We start from the raw sequence: 15,083 nt of genomic DNA, 5'->3' as shown, positions 1-15,083 counted from the left end.
TCCTTCCCATCCCGGCCCCGCCCCCTCCTTCCCATCCCGGCCCCATCCCGCCCCCTCCTTCCCATCCCGCCCCGCCCCGCCCCCTCCTTCCCACCCCGCCCCCTCCTTCCCACCCCGCCCCGCCCTGCCCCCGTCCCCGCCCTCCCCCCCAACTACCCGAACTCCTTCCCGGGCCCCTTTCCTCAGCAGATCCAGGGCCAGCCGCCCTTCCTTATCCTACTTGGGCATCCCCGGCTCCCTCCCTGGCCCCCGGGTTTTCACGCACCCCTCGAACTTTGCCCACCTTTTCCCCCAGTGCCTGTACGGAGCGCCTGCTTTGGGCCAAGTACTGGGCTAATAAGGACCCCAGCCCGCACGGTCTGCTGCATGCCCATCTCCCTTAAACGGCGGCTCTGAGACGCCTTGTCAGTTATCCGGCGGCAGGGCAGTTTCATCCTGGCCGACTGCAAAGCCAGGTGCGGGGAATCCCCGGGGGCAGTCTCCCCATCGCGGGCACCTCCTCTGGGAAGACTGGTGGCCCTGCCACCTCCTCTCTTGGGTCCCCACCTGTTCTTATGCGGCGGTGGAGGAGGGGGCTGCTGGACTTTATCCCACCCACCTGGTCCTCATCGCAGTGCTGTGCCTAAGTCACTTCAGTCGTGTCTGACTCTCTGTGCCCCTGTGAACTGTAGCAGGCCAGGCTCCTCTGTCCCTGGGATTCTCCAGGCAGGAATACTGGAGTGGGTTGCCATTCCCTTCTCCATCATCTCAGTGCCTCATCTGGCTGTGGAGTGTCTGTTTCCCCTACTAGGACCATAGCAGGACCTTTTGTTCACTGTGTATCCACAACCCTCCAAACAGTGACTGATATACAGTAGGCGCCTAATAAATGATTTAAGCGAGTGGCCTGACTCCTCCTCAGCTCTCACACTCGGGGACCCAGAAGACCCTCTCCCCTCCCTCAGCCACCACCCAGGTACCTGAGGAGGAATAATGTCGAATAGGTCCCCGGCGGGCGCGTACTCCTGGGCGAAGACATAGCAGTCCTCGGTCTCAAACACGACGTCGAAGACCTTGATGATGAAGGGGCTGGAGGAGAGGCTGTTGGTGATGCTCACCTCCCGCAGGAAGTTCTTCAGCTTGGTTTTGCTCTTGTTCACAAACTTCAGCGCCATCTTCGTGCCTAGCCGGGCGACAGTGAGAGCGGTGAGGAGCCCCCTCCCTGCGCCCCTGCGCCCCACACAGCTGTGCCTGTCTGCGCAGCCTGTCCGGGCCACCGTGCAAGACTCGACGGGAGCCCCAGTGGGCGGGCTGTCCTCGTCTCACAGGTAGGAAACTGAGGCGCAAGAGGGGAAGGCCATGCAGCAAGTCAGGGGTCAGCCTGGGTCCTCTCTGCCCAGCCTGCAGCCCCCGACGAGGTGGGCCTGCTGCTTCCTCCACCCTCATTTTCCTCCTGATACACTGTGTACTTACCTATCCTGTCTGTCTGCCCCCTGTCAGAAGGCCCTTGAGCACAGGAAACTGTCTTTTTTTTTTAAGATTTTTTTGTTGTTGTTGTGGACCTTTTTTTTCAAGTCTTTCATGAATTTGTTACACTATTGCTTTTGTTCCTTGGCTGTGAGGCATGTGCCATCCCAGTTCCCTGACCAGGGATGGAATCGGCACTCCCCTGCCCTGGAAGGTGAAGTCCCAACCACGGGACCACCAGGGAAGTCCCAGGAATCTGTGTCTTGTTTGCTGTTGTATTTCCAGCGCTCACAGAACAGCCTGGTGCATAGCAGGTGCTCCAAAAACGTTTGTTAAGCAGATGAATAAATAAGAAGGCATTAGACACACAGCGGTGAGGGCCTGCAAGGCACAGGTCCCTAACTCTGAGCTTGAGCAGCCATCTATACCCAGCTGGGTACACAGCTGTGTGACACACATGTGTGTTCACAGAGCGCTCATACATCGCGGGTCCTGCCTTCTGCACTTCACTTTCACAACTCACTCTTTTATAAAGACCCTATCAGCTGGGCATTAATGCTCCTCTGTTTTACAAAGGAGGAAACCTAGGCACAGAGACGTTAAGTCAAGTGCCCCAGGTCACACAGCAAGCAAGCAGCAAAGCTCAGGTGACCCCATGTCCAGGGCTCCTCCTTCTGGCCCGGTCCCCTCTGAGTGCAGCTCTGGGCACTTATGCAGCCCCCCGTCCCTGGCTGGCTGATGGGCACTGCAGTGAGCTTACACTGTGGCGAAGGTGTCACGTTCAGCGGTTAAGCAAGAAGGCCCCGGAGCTGATGACTAGAGGCTCATCCTAGCTCACACTTTCTGTAGCTGCGTGACCTGGGCTGAGTGACTGCGTCTTTCTGGGTCTCAGTGTCCGTGGGATCTGAGGAAAGGAGATGCCACACGGACCTCACAGGGCCCTCTCCCACCTGCTGTTAAGCATGGTGCTCTGTTCTTGAGCACCCCAGTTCAGTTTGGTCCACCCTCCTGAGGGCAGCTATCACATATATGCTGGTCAGCCCCCAAACACCACCGCCAGCCCTGACCTTTCCCCTGATTCCACATGTCCCCGGGCGCATCTCCTTGGCTGTCCTGAGGGCACTTTCGTTCAGTTGCTGAGTCGTGTCTGACTCTTGGCGACCCCATGGACTGCAGTACGCCAGGCTTCCCTGTCCTTCACTATCTCCTGGAGTTTGCCCAAACTCATGTCCATTGAGTCAGTGATGCCATCCAGCCATCTCGTCCTCTTTGGCTGTCCTCAGGGCACTGTGGATGGCCCCAGAGCAGCCCACCCTCCAGTGCAGGCACTCTACCCAGAGATTCTTCCCTTGTCCCCTCCTTCCCCGGCCGCTTCGCCCCACACTGTCTCCACAGGTACTGGACTCTGCCTCCCTGCTGGCCTCCTGGCCCACACAGAGAGCCCCCGCCAGGTCCCCACTCTTGTCTTACAGCGGGCCGCCCTGCAGACACTCACCTGTGCCCTTGTAGGCCACCAGGTCGACCTTTCCATAGGTGCCCTTGCCCAGCTCCCGGACGAGTTCGTAGTGTTTGGTGACATCGCTCGCGGCCACTGTGCGGAGGGTCAGCGCCTGCATGTCTTCGGTGAGGAGGGGCACGCCGGCACCCAGCCCGGGGGCGGTCCCTGGCCCGCAGCAGGGCAGGGAGTGGGGAGGCTCGGGCTCTGGGCAGCCCACGCTCATCTTCTCCCTGGTGTGGGGGTGGGGAGAGGGATGGAGTGTGACATCAGGCCCCTCCACCACACACCTTCTCCCCGTCCAGGACCCAGGATCTCTGGGGCTGGGCCCGATGCCAGGCCTCAGATGACCACGAGGGGGCGACGAGCATCTTTGCTGCGAATGGTTGGTTGTTTAGTTGCTAAGGCGTGTCCAAACTCAAAAGACCCCCAGACTTGTAGCCCACGAGGCTCCTCTGTCCATGGGATTCTCCAGGCAAGAATACTGGAGGGGGTTGCCATGGCCTCCGCCAGGGGATCTTCCTGACCCAGGGTTCAAACCTGCGTCTCTTACGCCTCCAGCATTGGTAGGCGGGTTCTTTACCACTGAGTCACCTGGTTCAGTGGTAAAGAAGAATCACCTGGGAAGTTCCCCATCCTTTCCTGGAAGCTTCAGGGTCAGGCTTGAGCCAGCGTTCCCCAGAGACACGGCCACTGCCCCACCGCTCCCTACTTGGGTGTCTCACGCTATCATCCAGACACAGTGTCAGGCAAGGCACATGTGTTTATGTCACATAAAGACATGCCACATACTGAGTTCACATGGGTGCTCCCATTCACAAGTATTATCAGAACCCGCTGTTTGCCAGGTGCTGTTTGGAGCCCTGGGGACACAGCCCTGAACACACAGGACTTATGTTCAAGGTGGGGAAATGGACAATACACAGTGAGCCCACAAATTATGTACTGTGATAAAAGGTGACATGGGCTGCAGAGAAAATAAGGCTGGGGAGGGGAAGGTGGGGTGTGAGGGGAGGTTGTTCAGTCGCTCAGTCGTTTCGGCTCTTTGCAACCCCACAGACTGCAGCACGCCAGGCTCCGCTGTCCATGGGGTTTCTCAGGCAAGAATACTGGGCTGGGTTGTCATTTCCTTCTCCAGGGGATCTTCCCGACCCAGGGATGGAACCCAGGTGTCCTGCATTGCAGGTGGATTCTTCACCGACTGAGCCACCAGGGAAGCCATAACAGGGGGCAGAAGTCTCAGACAAAATCGTGGCAGGGCGGTGCAGGCTGGCCACATCCCCACCACGGCCTTAGCCTTATAATCTGCCCCCGACCTCAGATGACCACACACAGCCCACTCAAGTACACAACTGCAGCTGTAGATCCTGGTTGTCCGCCCAGGCTCCCCGGATACAAGGACAGAACGCCCGTTCTACCACGACCCATCCTCCACATTCACCGCTGGCCCCTTCTGTGTTCACATGGGCTGGGGGAGGGGGCTTCCTGGACACACCCACCCCTTCGGGGGTACTGAGTGTGCCTCTCGATGGTGCTGGGGGTGCAGAGAGCTGCAGTGGGGAGTGTTCAGGGGTGGGTGACAGCAAATGCTTATCTGGGGTCTGCATTTCTCATCACGTCTAATGGAGGGAGGCTTAGACCAGGGAGCCGAGCATCTGGGAGCAAGTGTCTGTGTCCATGTCCGTCTACGCACCAGTGAGGAAGGCTGGCTGTGAACCTCCTCTGGTGCTGAGTCTCAGCACCAGCTCCCTCCAGTCCCAGGTGGACCACCAGCGTTCTCGGTACCCACAGCCCGCCCCTCAGCCCCCACCCCTGCCATTGCGGTTCAGAGTGAAGGTACAGACTTGGGGCCAGACTGCCCAGTTGGAAGCCGGGCTTGATGACTTGCTAGCTGGGTGTCCTTGCGCAAGTTACTTCCTGTCTTTGTGCCTTGGTTTCCCCATCTTATAAAAAGAATACAATAGTGTCTTTTCCCTGAGGGTTACAGGACGTGAAGTGGTTGGTCCCTGGTGCACAGTAAGCGCCCCCCCACCCAAGAGGCAGGTTTGGTTGGGTTCACATTCTGATGATGGTTGCCCGCTGAGCTGGGCTGGAGGCTGGGATCTGGGGTGAGCCCAGCCTGGGAGCCTGGCATCTTTACCCTGGCCGGGCCAGCCGCTCCCCTCCCAGGCCCAAACCCTCTTCTCCTCCTCTGCTTTCCCCTTCCCCCTCGGCACGACCCAGCCTCCCACTTCACGCGGAGAAGAGGAACATCAGGAGGGAACTTCCTGCCTCCCACCCAGCCCCAAACGGAGCTCCATCTGCACGTCCTCCCGGCTGGCTGCGGGGGGTGGGGGTGCAGCAAGCCGTCCTCCCCTCCTCTGGCTCCCGCCCCCTGCTCCTTCCTCAGTATCCTGCTCCCCCACACAGGCCCCTCCCCTCCCCTCCATTCATGAAGTCCCATACGGTGCCCTCCCCTCGGAGCATCTCCAGCGAGAACCTAGGACCCCCAGCCCTGCTTCCTCCACCAGCGACAGTGTGTCGAGCCCAGCCCTACCTGGCACGGCCACTGAGTCCACGCAGTGCCTGCTCAGGGCAGGACAGCACTGGGCATCTCCCCGCTGCAGGGCTAAAGTAGGGTGACCTCTCCCCATGGCAGTCTCAGGGCTAGAAGGGGTCAGCTCTCCCGACCCCAGTCACATGTCCGCCCACTGCCTGGGTGGAGAGGACTCCGAGGGGGAACAGCCAGGCCGTGGGCTCTGATGCAGCCTGGGGAGGGGGGGTCAGGCTGTTCCTGTGGAGCGTGTGGGGCTCCCCCCCGCCCCTCGGGTGCTGATGAGAGCGCATCCTCTTGACCTGGAGCTCTTCCCCCCTGCCCATCAAGAGGAGACCCTGGGCTGCTCTGCTGACCTACTTCTGATACGCGCGTGGACTCCCCAAGGGCTGCCTCGTGTGTGCAGGCACCTGTGTGCACACGTGTGGCGATGCTCCCACTTCAGGCTTTGGTCCCGTCAGGTCCCTCTGGGGCTGTTTTCTGCATCCCCTGGGAGCTTGACTGGCAGCTTCAAGTTGCTAGAAGCCCTTCTTCCCTCCCCCAGGGACTGTGAGGTGCCTGCTTCTCTCTGCCACTTTGGCCTCAAGAGTTGCCCTGGGCAGGCTCTGCGGGCTGGGTGGGGGGCACACCGGCTTCCTCATCCCCAGCCTCAGCCCAGGCTCTGACCACTGCCCAGCAATGCCGCTCATCAGCTTGAATGTGCCTCTGCAGCACCCTCCGCCATTCCTGCTGGCCTGCCCTCCCCGCCCCCTGCCCCTTCCCCTTATCTCATTATCCTCAGGTCCCACTCTTCCAGGAAGCCTTCCCTGCTGCCCCAGGTGTCAATTCATGTCTCTGAGGGGCCCCAGGGTTCAGGCAGGGTCTGTATGCCTCTCTCTTACAGTCCCTGTTGAATATCTTGGGTAGTCTCAGCTTTATTCTGTCAGTCCCCATCAACAGGCCAAGACTACCCTGGGGGCTAGTGCTACATCAAATCCAACTCTCCATGGCCCCTTCCCTTGGTTCTGAGGGTCCAGGTTGTGGGTCTTCCATTTCTTCCCCCTACTCACTTCTTCAATCCCCCTCTTCCTCCAGGCCTGTTCTCTGCAAGGTGTCAGCAGGAGACAAGGGATTGACCTGCACCCGTCCCTGATTGATGCTGCCGCGTCATCCCCCAGGTACGCTGCCTCTGACCCAGTTACTACGCTCGTGACTTCAGAGGCGCAGTGGGGAAGGGATGGAAACAGCACGGGCCTTGGGGCTCAGCAGGTTTGGCCTTGATCCTAAGGTGTGCCACTTTTTAGCTGGGTGACCTTGAGTAAGCCACATCCCCTCTCTGGGTCTCAGCTTCCTCATCCGTAAGATGAAGAAAATAACAGTAGTAGCAGCAGTGACGGCTACTCACTGCATATCAAGCCCTGTTGGGAGGCTGACCTCATCTCTCATCTCGTTTTCACAATTCCAGGCATGTGTGTATGCTAAGTCCCTCCAGTCGTGTCTGACTCTTTGTGACCCTGTGGACTGTAGCCTGCCAGGCTCCTTTGTCCATGGGATTCTCCAGGCAAGAATACTGGAGTGGGTTGCTATTTCCACCTCCAGGGGATCTTCCTGACACAGGGACTGAACCTGTGTCTCTTATGACTCCTGCATTGGCAGGCGGGTTCTTTACCACTAGCATCACCTGGGAAACCTACAATTCCATGAAGTGGCTAGTATTATTATTACTATTATTATTTTTGGCTGCATGGCGCAGCTTGTGGGATCTTAGTTCCCTGACCAGGGATTGAACCCATGCCTTCTGCAGTGGAAGCATGAAGTCTTAATCTCTGGACCATCAGGGAAGTCTTCAAGGTAGGTATTATTAGTATCCCCATTTTAGGGGTGATGAGCACAAGACACGGAAACTGTATAACTCGCCCAGAGTCATCTCGCTAGTGCTGGCACTGACTCCAAAGTTGGTGCTTTTAACCACCAACTTTTTTTCCCAAGCCAGAATGCGGGAACATCACCTCCAGATCCCTCAGTATCCAAGTGGGGAAACGGAGGCCCAGAAGAGGGCACTGTCTCAGCCAGGGATGCACATGCCCTCCCGGAGCTCCTGCGGTGAGTCGACTGGGGGCCAGGCATTGGTCCAGGCATTAACTCACTGAGTTCTCACAACAGTCCCTGCGGCAGGTGTGCGTGCGTGCTCAGTTGTGAAGTGTGTCCAACTCCTTGCGACCGCATGGACTGTAGCCCTCCAGGCTCCTCTGTCCATGGGATTTCCCAGGCAAGAACACTGGAGTGGGTTACCATTCCCTTCTCCAGGGGATCTTCCCGACTCAGGGGGTTGAACCATGCATCTCCTGCATTGGCAGGCGGGTTCTTTACCTCTGAGCCACCTGGGAAGCCGAAGTATACCAGCTCCTTTTATCAGGTGGAGACTTGAGCCCAAAGAGTGAAGTCAGACCCTTCAGCCTCACTGGGTGGTTGAAGGCATACATGTCTGGTATCAAGGGGAACTTGACCTTAAGGTATTTCACCTTCAGCATCATCACTTCCTCCACTTGGAGGAGCAGCTGAGAACTTGGTGGCCGTGAACTTCCCAGCACCAGGTGTGGAGGCCCTGGCTGACCTCTGTTCACCCTGTGTGGTTGGTACTGCATCCGTGCACACTCGAGGGCATGCTGCCCCTGGGGGCCCCATGTGACCTGCACCTCCAGTGTGTGTCCTCACTGACCCCAAGGGAGGCCATAGATTCCCCATCTGTGCTGAAGGCAGGAGAGCCTCACCCAGCCTTCATGGCAGCGGTCGTGGCCCTGACCACAAAGGCTCCGGCCCCGTGGGCTGGCTCTTCCGCCACAGGCTGGGAGGGCCACGGTGGTGGGGGAAGAGTTTCCTAAGCAAGACCGAACCACCTACCACTTCCTGTTGGCAGGTGGCTCGAGCTGGGTCCCACCTTTGTGAAAACAACACCCAATGTGTAACCCAAGTCAGGTCTACATTGGGACCCCCTTCCCCACCACACACACACACAGTGCCAGACTGGCAAAATTTCACTACTGGGTCCCCATAAGTGCCCTGAGAAGGGGGCAAGATGCCTCCTATTTTAAAAAAATCTGCTTAACTGAGGTGTAACTGGTATATCTAGGCTTCCCTGGTGGCTCAACGGTAAATAATCCACCTGCCAATGCAGGAGTCATGGGTTTGATCCCTGGGTCGGGAAGATCCCCTGGAGAAGGAAATGGCAACCCATACCAGTATTCTTGCCTGGGGAGTCCCAAGGACAGAGAAGCCTGGTAGGCTATAGTCCATGGGGCCACAAAGAGTCAGACATGAATTAGTGACTGAACGATGGCAACAACTGGTATATCACAAAACTCCCCCATGACAAGTGTACAATCCAGTGATTTCAGTAAATGTACAGAGCTATGCAACCACTGCCTCCATCAAGTGATGCTGTCTACTTCGCGGATGAAGAGTAGAGGCCCAGGAGGTTGATGACTTACTGTGGTTATGACAAAGATGGCCATCTAGTCGTCATGGCTGTGTTCCCGCTTCTGTGATACAGAGCTGTCCTGGAGGGTGGCGGTCAACAGGGAACTACATCCCTCCCTTCCCTCGCATCCAGGTGTGGTCACCTGGTGTGGACACCTGTGGCAGGTTTCCGCCAGTGGCATGTGAACAGAAATGAGGTGTCACTTCTAGGCTGGGGCTTTTAAGAGTGGCTATAGTGTCTCTCTTCTTCTGTGGCTTGATGCAGAGGATCCCAAGACTCTAAAAGATGGTGGTGGAACTAAGGATGGGAGGAACCTGGGTCCCCAGGTGTTGGAGGCCTCCCACTGACCAGTATTACCTGCTCTGGTATTTTGGGAACTGGAAGTAAAATGCTGTTCTATTAGGCTGCTGACATATATGGGATTTATTTGTTAGAGCAGCTGACATCACCCTGATTCAAGGGTTATGCTGCAGGTAAGCAAAAGAGCTGAGATTTGAACCTCAGTGTTTGGACTCCTGGGATGTGGCCAGAGGAGGGAACCCGGATGGTGGTAACACTGGCAACTGAGTGGTAAGAATTCAGTTACTGGATTAGGTGGAGGGTGACCAGCCTGTGAAGGTAAGGGAATCTGCTCTTCTCCGGTCTTGTGGGAGAATGATCATCCCGGCAAATATTTACTGAGTGTTGACCGTATGCCAGGTGGTATGCAAACAGTGGATTAAATCATTTAATCCCAACAAGCCTGGGAGGTGGGTGCTACTATTCTTATCCCCATTTTACAGAAAGGGATACTGAGGCACAGATGGGTTGAGTAACTTGCCCCAGAGCTAATAAACAGCAGAGTGGGATCTGATCTCAGGCTATGTGGTTTTAGATCCCATGCTCTCATGCGCTGTGTCCTGTGAGGCTCCTGTAGGCAGACAGCAACTCAAAAATGAGACAGTTCTCACAGTCTCACAGTCTCCCAGCAGGGAGGAAGTGCGTTCTTCGTCGCTGGGAGCAGAGAAGCAGATACTGGAAGCCCATCTGTTGGGGGGAATCGGTGGGGGGTGAGATTGGACCGAGTCAGCCAGTCCTCTCTGTCACTCTGGGATTCTAAGATTCTCGGTCCCCATGCTGGGGCCCCTTCCCTCAGGTCACTGGACCCATGCTCTGCCCTTGGCACAGGCAAACCCCAAGGGTGTCCTTACAAAGCCCTGGCCTGGAAGGATGCCATCAAACAGTGATTGTGCCTTGGGGGAGGGTCCCCTCTCTGCCTCTGCAGTGTCACTAAAAGTCCCCGTGAAAAAGCAGCCATGATGTGGAATTTCAGGTAATGAATCTGGATGGAATTTGGCCTCTCTTCACTTCACCTGCTTCACTTTGCTTCTGTGTCAAATGAGAGGCTGGGCTTCCCTGGTGGCTCAGTGGTAAAGAACCTGCCTGCCAATTGACATGGGTTTGATCCCTGGGTCGGGAAGGTCCCCTGGAGAAGGAAATAGCAACCCACTCCAGTATTCTTGCCTGGAAGACCCCATAGAAAGAGGAGTCTGGCAGGATATAGCCTGGGCTTAGCGACTAAACAATAACACAATTGAGAGGTTGTCACTTCATTCCTTCAGCTGTGGCTGAAGCCAGCTGAGCCAGCTCTCCGCATCCCACATTCTCCCCTAGCCTGTCTCCAGGTTTCTCCCCTCTAGTCCTCCCCACCTATGGGGGCAGATAAATTGTCTCAAGGCCAGAGTTGACCTGATCCTTGCCTTGTTCGCATTTTTGGTGGTTTCTTGTATTGGCCTATAGTGTTTTCTCCTGTTCAGCATCACTTTCCCTTTCTCTGGGGAATGGTGCCCTCCTTCAGTCCACTGGTTCAGTAGGGCTGTCCCCACCCTGACTCTCAGCGCAGACCTGATCCAGGGCCAGCCAACCAGGGGATCCTTCCCATCCGCCAGGTCACTCTGGCTGGTTCAGAGATGAACATGTGATCCAAGGTGACCCACTGAGATCTCACTTTAGGACTCTTGCTGAAGTTATGAGTAAAGAGATAGCTCTGACCCCTGGCCTACAAAGCTGAAGAACACAGGCCTGGAGCTGCTGGGGGCTGGCTTGGCCAGCATGAGGGTAGCCCGAGAAAGAAGCAACAAAGAGATACGCAGCGCTGAAAGATGGAGAGATTTCTGATGACTCTGAGCACCTGGCTCCAGATATGCCTAAAGTCAGTCATACTCCTGAATGTTTGTTTCCTGAATCAATACATTTCCTTTCGGCTTAAGCCAATTTGAGTTGAATTTATGTAGCTTACAGCCTAAAGCCTCCAGACAATCATATCTATTCAAGCCCAGGCACCGTGCTGGGTACTGGCACGGGGTGAGTAAGTTAGATAGAGGGTATGAGCCTACAAATCAAGGAGGCAAACCAAAGAAGGACTCAGATAATCATGAGGCCAGGAAGGCCATGATCAGTGCTCTGCCATTTCCAAGAAGAACACTGGCAGTGGGGATCAGGGTGCCTTCCCGGAGGAGATGACACCTGAATGGGCCTTGAAGAGGATTGACAATCTAGCAAGAAACCCAAGAGCTCCTTAAAGCAAGCCCCATGCCTTAATCATCTTGCTATTCCTAGCTCTTAGCCAGGGTGTGACAAATGCCGGGTGAATAATTCTTTACGTGTTTGGGAAGCTGTAACTTTTTATATCTTGGCTTTCCTGAATGTGACCCTGAAGGCACATAGCTATTTTCCCAAGGGTCTGCATGAGATAACATTAGCCCCATTTTACAGATGCAGAGACTGATGGCCAGAAGGGAACAATGATTTGCTCAAAAATCACAGAGAGTCAGTGGCAGGGCTGGACTAGAAGCCAGGGCATCTGCAGGACAAGGTGCTACCCCAGCCCCAAACACAGCAGAGATGGGAGTGGCAGTGAGTGACGCTGGTCACCATAAACAGAGGCTGGGGAGCCAGGATCAGAATGCTGAATACAACGGAGAGGAAGTTGACAGCAACAACTAACACTTAAGGAAACCCTGTCCTGTGCCAAGTCCCTCATGTAAATGAGCTCATCTAATCTGTTATTCACTCCAGTTTACAGACAAGGAAACTGAGGCATAGAGCAAGTCATGTCACTTGATCAAGACCATCCATCCAGTAAGTGGCGGGGCCAGGATTCCAATCTAGGCATTATCACTGCAGTGTCCAAATGCTTCTCCACTATGCTTTACAGTCTCTAAAATGATACATTAATAGTCAAAATGACTATTTATTTTCTCAATTGCCAATGCTTTACATTGCTGCTGTCATTCAATCTTCACAGCAACCCCATTTTACAAATAAGGACCCTGAGGCTCACAAGGGTTAATCAGTTTGCCCAAGGTCACCTAGATGCTAAGAGGCAGAGCTGGGAGTTGAACCTGGAGTGCTTCCTGCTCTGTCTCCCTTTTCCTATCTTTGGTCTCTGGTTTGCAGCCCAGACCTCCCTCCAGCTCCATCTTCAGCACCACAGGTGTGGACAGCACCCGGGCTGGCTGGCATTAAATGCTTGGCTAGGGGAGGTCCGAGGAGACTGGGCAGCAGGACAGAGGAACTGCTGACAGACCAACCAAGGCCCCCAGGGCGTGAACAGGTATGTCTGGATATAGGTTGTTGTTTAGTTGCTAAGTCATGTCCAAGTCTAATGCGACCCCACTGACTGTAGCCCGCCAGGCTCCTCTGTCCGTGAGATTTCCTAGGCAAGAATATTGGAGTGGGTAGCCATCTCCTTCTCCAGGGGATCTCCCCGACCCAGGGATCAAACCCACGTCTCCTGGATTACAGGTGGATTCTTTACCATTGATTCACCTGGGAAGTCCGTGGATATAGACACTGTCATTTATTTAACCAACTGATAGATGTTGACTGTGTTCATTCAACCTTTTGCTGCCACAGACAATGAGCAGCCTTGTACCTAAGTCCTGTGGCAGTGTGCAGGTGTGTCTGTAGGATCAATTCTAGAAGTGGGTTGCCAGGTTAAAGGATGAGTGCACCTGGGACTTCTATACAGAGGCCAATGTCCCCCAGGGGGCTGTACCACTGGCCCACCTGTCATCAGGAGAGGGCTGTTCTTGGTGGGACACAGCAGCTGCCACCAGCTTCCTGGCTCTCTCCCAGCCTCTGTATCACTTTGTTTAGTATGTTATTTTGAAGTGAGGGGGAAAACAGGAATAAGTCTCTTATTTGCTTGCATTTGCATAAAGTAACTCGGGATGCAACCAGACACTAGTGAAGGTGCTTGACCATCCTCAGCACTCTCTCCCACTGTTCTGAGCCATCATCAGGGCTCAGCTACTGCTCCCTACCCTCCTCAACCTCTCCTTGACACAGCAGCCAGAGAGCCCATCAAACCCCAATCAGACCACAATACTCCCCAGCTCATCACCCTCCAGGGGCTCCCATCTCAGTCCAAGTCCTTACAACAGCCCTTGATTTACCCCTCTGACCTGTCTCGTCCTCCTGCTGCTCCAGACACACCGGTCTCCCTGCTGTTCCCTGAACACGCCAGCTCCCCACCCGGGAGCTGTTCCCTCTGCCCCCAGACATCCACATGGCTCATTTCCTCTAAGTTCTGTTCCAACAGCACCTTCTCAACTAGGGCTATCCTACCGCACTCCCCTTTTCCTGTTTTACTTTCCCCCCCAGCAGAGTGTAGCCCTGTCTAACGTAACCCTGTCTATTGTGGATGTCTCTCTTCCCCATGAGAATGTAAGCATCAGGAGGGGGGGGGACTGTCAGGCTGGTCTGGTTCACTGTGTATCCCCTGATAGCACAGTGCTTGGCACATAGTAGGAAACTTAAATACTGGTGATTGAATGAATGAAAGAAGTGGGAACTCAATGACCAGGGGCAGGGTGAGAATTAAATTTTCACTGGGTACAGTCCTGTTGGATCTGGGGTGTGGTGGGGTATAAGGAACCAGGCATGGTTAGGGGACCAGACAATCCCAAGGGAGAGTGTGAGGGGAGATAATGCCCACTCATCCAGGCTCAGCAGCCTGGGGTGGGTGTCCCCAGAGAGGGGACTGGGGGGAAGGAGTGGCCCAGCTTGGTTGCCCTGAATTACCACATGGAGCTGGCCCAGGCTCAGGAAGGTGGGGGAGCTGGGAACCCCCCTGACACTCACCCCTGAGGAGAGCTCTCCCCCTCCACCCCCACAGCCAGTGTCCAAGTCTGGTTCTCTGCCACTTAACACCTTCTCAGAAGGGTGTCCCTGACCCTCCTGGTTTTTACCCCAGGGCAGAAATCAGTTCACACGTGAGCTCTCCCATCCACTGTGAGAGAGTTGGGGGGCGGCGTCCAGAGCTGGGTCCTCTCACACCAAAAAGAAAAGTGTGAATTGCCTGGGAAAGCTCCGGCCTTTGCTGCTCATGCCCAAGGAGCCTTGTGCAGCCCTGCCCCTAAACCCTTCTCTGCACAAGTTTCCAATCTATAAAATGAGCTATTTCATATCCCTTCATGGGTCACCAAAGTCTCGGTTCTCTTTCCCCTGAAAAATGTCCCCAGCCACCACCTACACACTTCTGCATACAACATCTGGGCCCCGAGGAGCCCATAAGAGAGGCCAAGTAAGTCCTCTCCCTCTCCTCGGTTCTTTAACACAGACTCCACCAAACATCCCGTCTTGCTCAAAAGGAAAAGAATATTCTCAGGTCTTTTCATCTTCCCCTCGTGGTGCATATTCTGGCTGTATCCCCTGCCTAAGCCTCAGTTTGTCCATCAGTAAAATGGGATGAAAATGCCTATTTAATATGATGGGCTTCTGTGAGAATTAAAGGGGCACTTCCCACAGTGCTTGGCATGGAGCAGATGCTTGGTAAGAATTTGTTTCACAGAGGGGACGGAGACCTTGGTTCTATCCTGGACCCTGAAGACGCTGTAGTGTCTTGAGTGTCTTGGTTTTCTAGGCTGGACATGGGGGCCAAACTGGCTCTACTAAATCTCACCCCCCAGACCTGCCTGAGTCAGGAGGGACCTTGAAGATCACGCAGCCCACCCCCACATCTCCCAGGTGAGGAGACAGAGGGAGAGCTGAGACTGACCCGAGATCAAGCAGCAGAAGCTGGAAACCACTTGCTTCCCACTGCCCTCCCCACCAGGGGCGGCCTGGGGTTCCCTGCGCTGCCAGGTTCTGCTTCTGGCTCCAGCCTC

The 15,083-nt window shown here is 55.4% G+C and overlaps 1 protein-coding gene across 3 annotated transcripts in view; it reads right to left on the bottom strand.

The window, feature by feature from the left end:
• SBK1 (SH3 domain binding kinase 1) overlaps positions 1 to 15,083 on the bottom strand; it is a 53,685-nt gene that overhangs the window by 3,712 nt on the left and 34,890 nt on the right. For all 3 annotated transcript variants that reach the window (XM_043455943.1, XM_043455945.1, XM_043455944.1), the window contains exons 2-3: positions 2,942 to 3,174; positions 960 to 1,162 (exon numbers count right to left, since the gene is read on the bottom strand). In XM_043455943.1, coding sequence (XP_043311878.1) covers positions 960 to 1,162; positions 2,942 to 3,167 — 429 coding nt within the window. In that variant the 5' untranslated portion in view covers positions 3,168 to 3,174. The remainder of the gene's footprint in view (positions 1 to 959; positions 1,163 to 2,941; positions 3,175 to 15,083) is intronic.

Source organism: Cervus canadensis, chromosome 32, assembly GCF_019320065.1.
Source record: "Cervus canadensis isolate Bull #8, Minnesota chromosome 32, ASM1932006v1, whole genome shotgun sequence".
NCBI lineage: Eukaryota > Metazoa > Chordata > Mammalia > Artiodactyla > Cervidae > Cervus > Cervus canadensis.
Note: the sequence above shows the minus strand (reverse complement) of the source record. Positions and strands in the feature narration are given on the sequence as shown.